Raw genomic sequence first — 13,878 nt, 5'->3', positions numbered from 1 at the left:
ACATGGTTGATTCTGATGTGTTAGTTCGGTTAGTTGGGTGGATAATGGTGGATAAAGTGAGGTATTGATTGGAGAAGGTAAATAGATATATTTTATTTGAAAAGTGTATTATATGAAAATAAGAACGTGACAAATACTATAAATATAGACTAAAAACCTTTGAAATATCATGTATATAAACCAATTTTGTTTCTTTGCTAGACACAAAACAAAACAATCAAATGTTATACTCCCTTCAATCCAATCCAATGCTCCTTTGGGCCGGCGCATAAATTTTAATGTGGAATGATTTTATAGTGTTTTTTGTGGCGGTATTCTTGAAAATAATTAGGGGTGTATAAAAAAATGTCATAATGTGGAGTTTTAATAAGGCAGTTACAATGGTATCATTTTAAAAACAAGAAATAAAAGAGGATAATTATATCAACTAATTTACCAAGTAAAGAAGGGGAATATTGAATTGGATTGTACAAAAATGAAAATTGGGGACATTGGATTAGAGAGGGAGTATTTGTCATGTTAATATTATATCATTAACTTTTAATCGAGTTATTTTGAGAATGTCATTATAACGTCTTGGGTGTACTGTTTGGATCCCTCTGTTCCTTCACCATTTCTCTTATATCTCATTTGCTAACCAAACAAGTAATTTTGCATGCTTTGTTCCCCTCTCATTTCCCAACCCAATAAGGTCGATGATCAAGACATAATGTTGTTCTCTACCACTTCTCAATATAGACATGACGTCAGACCCGTCCAATAGCAAGTTCAAGGTGTTCTCAGAACAGAGTCCCAAACGTTTTTGGGACCCAAGAATTATTATGTCGTTAGAATTATTACATATGGTTACCATAAAGTAGCATAAAATTATCTTGACACAGTGATTATTGCACACTTGCTTATTGCATTTTCTAGCTTGAAGGCCGAGTTCGATTCTTTTGAGCAACAAAATTCCTTCTCCATTAATTTTATTTTTATCGAAAACATTTTTTTCTTGAAAAATTGCGAGAAAACTTCTTTTTAATAGTGAATAAAGTCACATACCTTCAAGCTTTTAGTTTATAGTTTATTAAGCAATGAATTGGTTTATTATAGTTCATTATCTCAAAATTAATAATAATGATAAAAAAAATTCTTCTATTATTTGGGACCTCAAATCGACATATTGAACGGGCCTCTTAAATTTATTTGACAGCCCTGCACGACGTTATTAGATTAGTAACTAATTGAAATTTAAAATGATAGTATATCAAATATTAGATGCACATTAGACTTTTACAACTAAAATAAGTAGTGCAATACACTATAGTTGCAACTTATTTTAGTATCCGTGCAACGCACGGGCATGAAAACTAGTATATTCATAAATTGAAATGCCCACAATTTGCACAAATTTGATCTGCAAGATTTGTCTCCACGGATTTTATAATAAAAAAATTCATTGATTTTCTATAAAAATATAATAAATTGTGGATCAAAATTATATATTAATAAAATATTTTTTTGAAAAAAAAGTGATCTCATTTTTTTTTTTTTTTTTGGTGCAAAAAAAGTGATCTCATTAAAATAGACATTTCTAACATTACTCAATCTTCTTGATTACTTTTTCTATATATATTGAATTTTTTTAAAATCAAAATATACGATGACGAACGCGTAAAAAACTAATGAATTGTCAAGTTATAAACTAAAAAGGTAAAACTTCATATATACCGTGTATAAATTGCATGGGGTATACTAATAATACATTAAAATGTGATACATCTATATATACCGCGCATGCATTACGCAGGATCTAAATTAATTTATTGTTTAAGACGCGAGTATTCGTCTTAAATTATTATATTTCATGTTTTGTATATCTTCGGGTAGGTTGGGTTATCAAGTTATTTTGTTATTCGGGTCGGGATCGGGTCAATACAATTGCAGTCATATCTAGGTTATCTGTTTAGTTGAACATTGGATTATTTTCGCCTAATCAATCATTCAGGTTTATTTAGTTCTGCCAAATCTCGCACATACGAGGTGATAAAATTCCCTTTCATTCTAATTATTGCTACTCACACCAAATTGACAATTTTTTTTCTTTTAATGCTTAAAAAATTATCCATGTAGGTCTAACTTGTTCTCTAGTCTGTACTATTTGAAGCATAGTCGGTAAAAGTGACCAAGATTGACAGTGTAAAAATGACCATTTTTATTCAATTCACACTAAAAATAGCGCTTGCGAGTTGACTCGTTATTCAAGAAAAATGACTCTTTTTTCAACTCAAGTCAATTATTCTTGTTGCATGTCCTTGACTTGAGCCTTAATTTGGGGTCCAGTGGATAAAAAATACTGCTGTAATTCCTTGAACTTGGAGATTAGACGGCGAAAAGAATACTGCTGTACTCACAGCCGATTTAAATAAAGTAAAAATAAAATAGTAGATTAGACGGCGAAAAGAAAGCAACTACTCAGGCAGTATTTGTTATACGCCATGTTCCCGCAGCAAAGGTCTCACCTAGTCACCGCCATTGATACATGCTTGCTTCTCCGATCTTGATCTTCGAAAAATGAACCAACATTCCAGTCAGCTGATGTGGACGACATAGTTGACATAGCCGTTAGGGCAACCACTACAGATCTCATGCTCGGTCTTAACTCGGGATTTTCTTGGGTACATGCTTTTGCAAGTCTTGCCATCTGCATCAAACACCATTGTTTAATTTATTACAACTTCAGGTTGAATAACTACCACATTTGCAGTTACACGAAAATTTAATCGTTTTCACCTTATAAACTGACTCTAGAGGGTAATCATTTCCAAGCCTCACGTCTACTAGTCGCTGAAGTTCGTTTGGGTCGTGCTGATTGAGAACCGCCTCAAACTATATAAACAGCCAAAGACAATAATATGGAAATTCATCAGCCTCAAATAAAAAATGAATCTTTGCATGCATGCTAATATTAATTTTTCACCATTGCCAATTACGGAATACTCCTCGGTGAAATTGCCACCATGGCCAAACCAGTTTACATCATCTGATTCTCAGCGCGCGCTCCACAGAAGTATATATCTTCATATGCAATGGGGTAATCAGTAATGATAATGATAATGATGGAGGCGAAAAAGATTTACCAAACTAGAAAGAGGTTTCGATTCACCGAATTCATCATTGTCCTTGACTATAGCTGTCTTAGCTGATATAAGCTCATATAGGACAATTCCAAATGCAAAAACATCTGCTTTTGGGGTTACTTCACGATAATGCCCATACCTGTAAATTGTAATCGGAAAATGTTAAGACAGTTTGACTGCTATCAGAACTTCTGTGAGCAACTTCATTATCATGGTTGACGGAGTATTGTAATGAAACTCAATGACCACATTCCAGATTGCAGTTTCTAGAAAATTTTAGACAACTGTTCGCAGCTAAGGTGATTTAGAATTATCGGTTCAATGACCTACGCTGCTCAGGAAGAAGCCTAAAACTCCCGTCAGACTTTGAATCTAACGACTATGAAATACATCCTTCAATCAATCAATCATTTACCAGCTACGAAAACACTCTATAGTAATTTAACGAAAGCAGAACAAGAAACGTATTAGGCAGAAATAAGTAAAAATGTTGGACAGACTAGAAGCATAAAAAGATTCTTACTCTGGAGCCATGTATCCGAAAGTACCTACAAGGCGTGTAGGTTCAGAAAACTTTCCAACTAACTTGGTCAATCCAAAATCCGCGACCTGATTAGATATGAAAACAATTGCTGAAAACACTGAAGGTTGCCACTGCAGAGTACAGATAATAACAAAATATTCACGTGACTCCAAAGAATAATGGAAATTGCTGACTCCGATTCCCTCCGTTCAACCAAGGGGTTAATTCTAATTTGTTCTATTATTCTCCAAGGCTAGAGAAAAGGCTCTAAATTAGGAATGGTAGATTCCAATCATACCTTTGCACGAAAGTTTTTATCTATCAGTATATTGGCTGGTTTGATGTCACGATGGATATACACCGGAACTGTATGCTCGTGAATATACTCAAGACCCCTTGCTGAATCAAGGGCAATTTGCACTCTACTCAACCAGGGCAGGGGTTCAGTTCCTGAATACGAGAAAGAAAAGCAAATATCAACTAGCTTAGATGGTAAAGTAATTAAGTGTTGAAACTCGTCAATATCAAAATTGCCCAGGTGGCTCCTTTCGCAACCAAAAAAATACCATAAGCGGAAGATATATAAGAATTACAAAAGGATGCATCATCCAAAGATGTTCAGACAAGAAAATCACCAGAACCATGCAAATGTTCACTTAAGTTGCCATTTTCTATATATTCGTACACAAGGAAGAAATACTCCTTCACGCAATATCCAATTAAGCACACCTGTAATTAGTAAAACAAAATTGTTACGTAAATAACATTACAGATTTCATCTAGAGACGAAGCAAAACAAAGAAACTATGAAAGTAAGGCGGCCCAACACAAGTTCAACCGTAGCCCAAAAAAAGGTATAAAAAGGAAAAGATACATCAGAGTATACACACAAGGACACATGGTTAATACAATCGTACAGGAAAGGAAAAAGTCATAAATTGATGACAATTGAATCACAGAATAGCATGAATGAGAGAATTATTAACATGTCGCAACATAACATAAGTAGAAGGAAAACAGAAATGTTACCAGGTTTAAGTGATGAACACGAGTCAAGACCTTCAACTCCGCTAGAAATTCTTTTGATGACTTCATGTCCATCTTCTTGATAGCAACTTTCTGTTAACATAAAAGTCGAGAAACATGCAAAGAAGTTGAGAAAACTGATGAGTACTAATATACGGGAATATGCGAACAGCGTAGCGTAAATAGCACACAGTTCTCTGCTAATTTGATTTCATGGAGGTATTAGGATGGGTACTTTAAACTAGACTCTAAAGTATACTGAGATCATTCTTACTCCCCTAAGAGACAGTCTCTTATTTAATACAATTTTGAGATTTTGGGACCATTCCAATTAAACTAAAATAAAAAAAATTAGCGCATAATTTGGATCGGTCCCATAATAATACTCATTATGAAACTGGCTCATATCTTATATAAATTTCTGTTTAATTTCATGGATCATAAATATTTTTTGACTCAGTAGAAACTTACAGATCCACATAGTCAAGCATACAGATGATACTACATGAGATTTTTTGCACCGGTCAAAACTAACTTCTTTACTGAGAGTTTGATCAGTAACACCAGAGGATGAGCAAATATGATCCAAAATACCATACAAACCTGTTCGCCCAGCTCTGCATAATAAACATCACCAAAACCACCTGACCCAATCTTGTTAGCCATGCTGAAATTGTTTGTCGCTTGCGCAAGCTCTTTATAAGAGAATTTGATTGAACTGTTAACAGTCATTCCCATATTTCTAGTAGAACCTGCAGCTGTAAGGAAACACAGAGACGTCATTGAAGAAGTAAGGCAATCTAGTATATTCACCTAGCATAGGCACAGGATAACACCAATTTGCAGGCTTTAAGAAAAGGGAGTTTGATTGTAACGGAACCATAGCAGACGAAAATCCTCCTGCATACCCACTCCCTCACCTGATTTCCTAAAGATAGATATTGGTCTTCTAACTATGTTTCTAAGTTTGTATATCTTTTATTTCATTTAAAGGAATGGGTGGGGAAGGACGTAGAAACAAAAGGCAAAGCGTCCCTTTCCTATGAAACCTAAGAATCAATATTATTTGGCTTCGGAGTATAATAGATTGATGTAAAATGACTCGATATTTGTTGTGCTTCTTACATTGTGAGGTACACCATAGACGCAGTAGTTTCATTGCAAGCACGGTTCACTTGAAAATAGCCTCTCTATTTGTTTTACAGGAGGGTTGCGTGACCATTTTATCCCCTAGGTGACCCTTAACCCACTATGGGTAGGAAACTTTCAAGCACTGAGGTAATGTTGTTAAATTGAGGCAAAATATAACCCTTACCAGTCTTTGATTTTTCTCCAGGCTCATCAAGACTTTGACGAGCAATCCTCTTTTTATTACAAACACGATATACGATAACAATCATGACCAGCCCAGCTGCCACTGCCACTGCCACTGCCACAGCTATACCAGAAATAGCTCCACCGGAAAGCCTTGCTTCTGTTAGCAAAAATGTTACTATGAATGCAGACAGCGGCAAAAAATGAATTCGTCATATTAAGGATGCCCTGATTGTCCTCCTATAACATGAAAGAAACCGAAAGGAGTTTGAGCACCTGAGCTGCAAAAAAATAATAGAAAAAAGGGTCAGCGTGATCTTTTAACCAAAACAGAACAAAAAACTCATCCTGATAACCTTTGAGAAAAGTCCAAACTAAAATTCCAAACTCATCCGAAAGATGGATCTTTATTTATGTATTGAAATTGTTGGATTATACTATAAGGGAGAAGATAATATGATGAAACCTGTTACCTCCATTGTAGGAGCTATGGCTACACACAAAGTTGATACATGTGAGCATATTTATAAATACACAATGTCGGCTAACTCCTCATACCATCACATTCTAGCACATTAATGCATCATTCTCTTTGTTTTTTCTATACTGTCAAGGCAATCCATCTTAAGTCAGACTCGGGAAGTCGGCTATCGCTCTAAAAAAACCTCAAATTTTCCATACGTTGTTAGATATGTTAAATGGTTCCTCTAGATTTTTCTACATTTACCAAATATTTTAACAAACCAAAATCCAGAAAAAGGCCCTTGCCTTGATGAGGAGTTAAGGACTTTGTTCCTCTTAATTCTTTCTAGTCAAGAAAGTTCCTAGTATAAAGAAACAAGCCTTAAAGAGAATCCATACATAAATGACAGCTTAAACCAACTGTTATGTAGCCTGAGCTTTCATATTCTACGATCCTGGTAAGTCGTAAGTAGTCAAATGAGGAGTCTCCATCTCACACTCTTGAAGAGAAGTAATGTAAGCATACTGCATAGAATTTGCAAAAGCTATTGCTTTGTGGAATAGAATCAGAAAGGCATAAATCAATATGTCAAGCATCTTTCTGTAGTCTGATAGTATCACCTCCCAAAACATAATGCTACAAAAGAGACCACAGCCCACCTTACCCTAGGGAAAGTTTTGACTTGCTTAAACCACTCAATTGTTCCATATATGCTTCATACATCAACAACAAAGTGTAAGTCCCAGACATTAATCATCTTTGAAACTGTTAATGTGAGTTAAGACAATGGGAAAAAAAAATATAAAAGGGAAATCCCGATAAAAAAATGAATAGAAAAGGAAAGGACAAATATGTGTAGAACACTTTGGATGAAAGTAGTAAGAAATAAATGGGGAAAATAGGTGAAGGAAAATAAAGAAAAAAAAAACATAACAAACTGGATTGGGGAAGAAAACAAATAAGAGATGCATGAAAAAAGTGTGTGACAGACAATTAACCTAGCACAAGAGAGTATCTAGTTACTAATTGTCAACAGATGTATTCAAAGTTCTGAAACTAAACAAATTACCACCTACGAAGAAACACATATATCATCCCTATTCACTCCATATGCATTAGCTCATACCTTGACGCGAGAGGAGGGTATTTTCCAGTTTTATCTGCATTTAGAAGACCAAAAAACTTGGCATAATCAGTCCAAAAGTTTATCAGCTAGCTAAAGCCAGCCATATCTATCTTTCTTAGCAAACCCATCTATCACATTTGACCCCACTTAAAATAAAAAGCAATTTTGAGCTTTATTCCCAGGGGTGCTTCACAGAATTAAGGAAGTCGGGAAGCTGAAAGCCTGAAACAGCTCTAAAGTCACTGTTATTAAGAAGACGTCTAGAATTTAGCAGAGAGAACAGAGAAGACATATAATAAACAAGCATAAAATGTTTGACAAGATACTCAGTTTCGCCCTGTGATCACTGATCAAAGTTACCAACATTTAAGGACACTGTGTCTTGCATCCTTGATTAGTAATATCATTTGATTCACAATTTTGTTTGTTTCTTGACACAACACAGTAGATAGGACTTTTTCCTGAGCTCTTATATTGAACATTGCTCTTCCACCCTCTAATCACATACTGAACAAAACACTCTCAGTAAGTTAAGCCTTCGTTAGGATAAGGGGATTTCATGGAAAATAATTTCCTTTGTTTGTTAGCAAAATGGTGGAGAAGGATTTGGAGCCCTCCATTTCCCTCCACTGCAAATTATTTCCCCTCCGACAAAGGAAAGATCTGGAAGGAAAACTCCCTCCCTATCTTCCCCTCCCCTTCTCTTGCCACCATTTTTTTATCCAAACAAAGCCTAAAAGTCATAGAATTGTCACTAATTGTTTGAATGGAAACATGGGCGAGAGAGGGAGGGGGTGATTTTCCCTCCATATGTTGGATGGGAAATAATGGCGGTGGAGGAGTGAAATTGAGGGATCCATCTTCCCTTCCAAATAAAAAACCCCACCTCCATATTACAAAACAAAGGAAAGAATTCACCTCCTTCCAAATCTACCAATACAAACACACCCTAAGGCCTTGTTTGGATGAGGGAATCTTGCCAATGATAAAATAGTCACTTACGTCATGAAAATGTTGGCTAGTTAACAGGATCACTATTAAACTCGTGACCTATTGTCACGATACCTCAAGTCTTAACCACTAGGCTAAGACCTTTTCTTTAAGAACAGGCCTAAATAGTTGGTGTTGTTGATTAATTACAGGCACCATGCAACTTATGGCAAAAAAAGACTTACTATTACAGTAGGGAGTAATACAGACAACAGGCAACTTATGGCAAAAAGGAGAAATACACCCAATAAAAGATCGCAGGGAGAGGGGGGAAAAAAGCAATAATCAGGAATAATAATAACAAAAAAGGTATACCTTTAGCAGGAATAAACAAAATCCCACTTCCAGACCCAATATTGACATTTGGGTTGTACAATTGCAGCAAACTGGGAGTTGAGTTAGTCAGCTGATCAATATAAGTCAGATTTTCTTCGGGTCGAAGCGGGTAAGTCAAGAACAACCCATAATCCTTACTAATTGCACTACTCCCACAAGAACAATTAACAGGAACATTAACAATAGCATTAAGAGGGAGATTACTAGGGTCAAAACTGTTGTGTTGCTGAATCCAACTTACAGTAGTAAGATCAGCATAGTAAATTTTAGCAATGGTATCATAAGTATCACCCTTAATTGCCCTATAAGTAAAAATCTGACCCAAAAAACTACCATTAATGCAATCACAGGAGAAGGGCACATTGACCCTACTGAATTCTTCAACCCTATCTACATCAGGAACTGCTGGGTTGTAACTGAGCAGATCATTTGCAGTAGAACCCATAACTTGGGCTATGAATGTTACGTTTGCTTTTAACCATACATAGTATGATGCTAAAGCTAAAGGACACCCTTTTTTGCACTTTGATTCTACTGTTGTGAAAGAACAAGTACTAATCCATAGAAGAAGAAGAACAACAATTGCCCGGGTTTTGATGGGTGTTTGTGTTCTTTGAAATGACCACATTTGATTATTGAATTCGCAAATTCTTATTTAAGACATGTGTATCCGTCTTTAAGTAAATAAAATCCTTTTTTGCACTTTGATTCCACTATGAAAGAAGAAATACTAATCCATAGAAGAAGAAGAAGAATTGGTAAGATTTTGATGGGTGTTTTTCTTTGAAATGACATCATTTCAGTATTTGATTTGATGACAGATGATTGAATTTTAGTTTGTTGTAGTGTGAAAGTTTATTTGAATGAATAAGACTTGAGTTAACAGAAGTTGAAATTGTGGAGGATGGAACTACTGTGTTTGGAGTTGACTAGTGACTTGATGATACGGGTCGGGTCAGGTCGGGTCGGGTTGGGTTAGTTCGGGTCTTTCATTGATTTTGGGTTAAGTTGGGTCAGGTCGGGTCATTTGGGTTTTGGGTCTGTTTTGTGTTTGTTGGTCAGGTCAAGCGGGTCAGGTTATTTCGAGTCGGATCATTTTTCGGGTCAATGAATAAGAGATAAAAAGTCATTTTAAGTCTTTTCGGTTCAATTAGAGTTATGTTGTGTCGGGTTATTTTCGAGTTGGGTGGTTTCGGATCGGATCAGTTACGAGTCAAGAAAGCTCGGGTCATGTACGGGTCGGGTCGGGTCGTTCGGGTTTTCGGGTCACATTCGGGTGATGTAGTTCGGGTCAGTTTCAGGTCTCGAATCAGCGTTGTCGGGTTGCTTTTGCTAGGTCTAGTACTGGATTGATCTGAAAAAATTTACCTGGTTGGAGTAATTCGACCTGAATAATCCAATCCGAGTCGGATTGGATTATCTGACCAACCTGCATCTGAATGGAAAAAGCGAATCCGACTCGAGATCCAAATTGATCCGACTATATTCAACCCGATCAGAATGTTTATTATCGCATACTAACTGTTATTCCCAAATAACTTGTAAAAACCCAGTAAAAAATGACCCGAATCTGAGATGACCAATCCGGCCCGAACCCGAATAACCTAAACCTGAATTGACTCAAGCCCATTAACTTGTTTGCCAGGTCTAAATGACGATTGCTCACATTTAACATTCCCAGGTGGGTAGAGAATAATTTCATTTTGTAACACCTTGTGTCACCTCCACTATGCAGTGGATGAATGGGTAAGTCTTATTTAAGGCGAAATATATGTTTAATTTTTAAAATAGATTCAAATACTACCACATAATGCTAATAGAAACAAAAAATTTGGGCTTATTTAGGCAATTTATCATGTGAATTGATATGTATTTGCCCCGACTTAAACAAAAATTTGTGTGGATAAATAAGGTGACTAATACAATTTCCGTTTTAAACTTAAAAAAAAGTTAAATAATATAAATGGGGCAAAACAGAATGTCTATAACCAGAGCCAATTCTAAAGGGGACGAATGTGGTATATTTTGCGCAGATGTATTTCATTGTTATCAAGTTGGTGGAGTCGTGGAGTAGTAGAGAGTCTTGTCTTTGACTTTTTGAGCTATAGGTCACAGGCTCAACTACTCTATGAAGCAAATTTTGCTTGACTTGTCATCGTTGTAGTTTTACTTTCCCATGTGTATTCAAGAAATTCCATTTAGAAGTTGATAAAATTAATCACTAGACGGTCTATTCGTCTTCCGGTCAAATTCTACCATTTGGTGGTAATAAAAAAACAATTTTTTTGACATTTTAGACAATTTGCCATGTGATTTGATATGTAACCCGTTTTAAGCATAAGACGGATAATAACCGTCTTAAATGAGAATTTGTGAAAATCAAAACATAGTTATTGAACGTTTTTTCCAAACAATTTTATTATATATATCATAAATTCATAATAATATGATGAACATGTAAATCGTTGTAAAATATTGTCCGGTAAAAAGAATGTATTTTAATTCAATATAAGTATATAACTACACAAGTAGTTTTTTTGGACAACACTTTTCTCGTAGTCGGTCTTATAGTCTAATATTATAGGATAGCCTCGCTAATTCTAACTCTCGTGAGTCTCGTCTACGTAATATGATATTATTCCCTACTAACTTAATGTTTTCAAATCCTAGAATCGCCCTTGCTGTCTATATCTCTATATATTAGCAAAACACTTGTCTTATTATCTATGCAAGTGGAATATTGTTATTTGAACCGTTTTAATTTTAAAACAGATAGTAAGATATACTATTTGAATGAGTAATAGGCACGGGTATGAGTGGATATAGCACCACATCTGTCTCAATTGAAGTAAGAAGTATGGGTATGGGGCGAGCATAAGTGGAAATTGCACCGTGTCATGTCCGGTATTTTGGTCAGATTGTGGCGCGCACCCTTGCCCTATACCAAGACTAGAATGCAAATAACGAAGAGTCTCTTGCTAGTGAGAGATCACCCACTAACACACTTTTCTAGGTGTGGGTTGGTAATTCTAGTTACGATCGCCAACGAGCAACACACGAAAGCGATAGCAATAAGCTATATGGTTATTGAAAGTAAGCAACAAATACTAACAAGCTTAAAGGTAGGAAGAGCTCGTGAATTGTTCAAATCGTTATCACCCCTTATTCCTGATACTCAATACTTACATCAAATTAAATTTATATTTTCATTTTATATTATAGTTTGTAGTACAAATTTATCGATGTTCTCTCATGGTACATTGGTACATAAATGACATAAAATTTTAGATATAATGTTACGACTTACTGCAAGGTATATGATCATTAATATTAGCCAACATCATGATAGATGAACCAACTCAACCAAAACCTTAAGGTGATGGTTGAGACCCAACTATTATAAATATTCCTATTACATCATGTTCATGTATCAGTCCATAAAATAGGATAACGCTTAACGTCAATTTTCATTTCAGACAAACCCTTTCACCTTAAAGTTTAAGACGGACCAAATATTATTATTTTTGTGATAAAATATGATCATTTAACAACTAAATATTATAATTAATAATACAGCAAAAAACTATTGTTTTGATAGTTTTTTTAATAAAAAAATAGTCACATTTCATCGGTTTAAGACGGAAATGCCCCATCTCCGAGAGACTTGTTGAACTCTTAATGGCAAAAGTTGACCGAGATGTTGTAAAAATGAATTTGTCTTAACCGGCCTTGCAAAGTCAAGTCAATTATTCTTGCTATCCTTAACTTGAGCCTTACTTTTTGGATAAAAAATTGCTTTAACTTGAGGTCACCAACCATTTTAGTCTCCCACGATACTCAACTTAACATTAAAACGGATCAAATATATATATTTTCTTTCGAATTTTTATAAAATAAATCTTTTGTTTTTCCCATATGCTACTAGTCATTCTTTGAGAAGATGTGTTGGAAATATCATGACCAAGTTTTATTATTATTGACTAATACAGACTTACAGTCTTACAAAGTACAAAACAATATCACACGACGAGTATAACGCATTTTAACAACATTTCGTTTCATAATCACTTAAATATTTCGCAATTTTATTAATATTTCCGTTTCAATTTTGTAAACTAATAGTATAAGTCATACTCACTCATACACTTACACTTACAGCACATATACTTGTAGAACAATACAAGTCAACCATTATAGGCGGCCTTAATTACGTAAACAATTTTGTAATAATACATTAGTTAGTCAACTTGACATACCCGAAATGTTGTGGATTTGTTGACTTAGTCAACGTCTTAAGATCGGTGACCACCCAACACTCAGAAGTCTCCTGATGATAAAAGTAGCCGAGACATTTACAATCAACGCTACACTTACTCTCACACGCACTTTGTGTAATAGGCCTCAGCCCTCTAGTATACTTACTAGTGAAATGCTCAACTCCTTCAACCTTATAATACGTAACATTGGCCCCGCCACTGCACCCAACCAACTTCGGAGGCATACACTTTTCCGACCAAAGCGTAAGGCCAGTAGGGGTCGGACACGATACACACGCACTTTGGTCGCAAATTCCATAATTCCCACACTTTTCAGGTAACTGACAGTCGCTTTCTTGTTTATTACCAAAAACTCCGTAAGGAAATACCTCGAATACCTCAAGCCAAAACGTTTCTTCACTAGTTTGACGATAAGCGTAAATCTTTAGATTACCGTCCATTTCAATTCGAAGGAACGACGACAGGACAACATAATCTCCAGATGAACTACCTATATTAGGGAACTCGAATTTCCCATGAGTCCCATCCGCGAAATTTTGAATTAAAGTCGGTGTGGTACTCTGAAATAATGAAAATACGACGTTGTTTAAGGCTTTAGTTGTTTTAAACAAGGTATAATATTTGAGTGCTTTAGGACAAGTTGCACATTTGTAGTATAAGTCCAAACTTTTGGTACTCATCATCATGGTGTATCGTCCACC

General features: G+C 35.5%; 2 protein-coding genes across 3 annotated transcripts; both read right to left on the bottom strand.

Annotated features, from left to right (window-relative positions):
• Positions 1 to 2,173: 2,173 nt before the first annotated feature.
• Positions 2,174 to 9,821, bottom strand: LOC141599021 (chitin elicitor receptor kinase 1-like). 2 transcript variants are annotated; one of them, XM_074418888.1, is made up of 11 exons: positions 8,880 to 9,821; positions 7,575 to 7,608; positions 5,987 to 6,145; positions 5,275 to 5,429; positions 4,675 to 4,764; positions 4,281 to 4,374; positions 3,944 to 4,095; positions 3,646 to 3,731; positions 3,123 to 3,261; positions 2,776 to 2,871; positions 2,174 to 2,686 (listed from the first exon to the last, which is right to left on the bottom strand). In XM_074418888.1, the coding sequence occupies exons 1-11, from the start codon at positions 8,925 to 8,927 to the stop codon at positions 2,501 to 2,503; spliced, it is 1,239 nt and encodes a 412-aa protein (XP_074274989.1). In that variant the 5' UTR covers positions 8,928 to 9,821; the 3' UTR covers positions 2,174 to 2,500. The 2 variants fall into 2 exon arrangements, with proteins under 2 accessions (XP_074274989.1, XP_074274991.1); XM_074418890.1 differs by lacking the exons at positions 7,575 to 7,608; positions 8,880 to 9,821 and adding an exon at positions 6,847 to 6,947.
• A 3,313-nt stretch (positions 9,822 to 13,134) lies between these two features.
• Positions 13,135 to 13,617, bottom strand: LOC141600559 (EP1-like glycoprotein 1). Its single transcript, XM_074420803.1, has one exon. It carries the CDS (start codon positions 13,615 to 13,617, stop codon positions 13,135 to 13,137), a length of 483 nt encoding a protein of 160 aa, XP_074276904.1.
• Between the last annotated feature and the right edge of the window lie 261 nt (positions 13,618 to 13,878).

The sequence above is a fragment of the Silene latifolia genome, chromosome 9, assembly GCF_048544455.1.
Source record: "Silene latifolia isolate original U9 population chromosome 9, ASM4854445v1, whole genome shotgun sequence".
Taxonomy (NCBI): Eukaryota; Viridiplantae; Streptophyta; class Magnoliopsida; order Caryophyllales; family Caryophyllaceae; genus Silene; species Silene latifolia.
The sequence above is the reverse complement of the archived record's forward strand: the minus strand, read 5'-3'. Positions and strand labels throughout refer to the sequence as shown.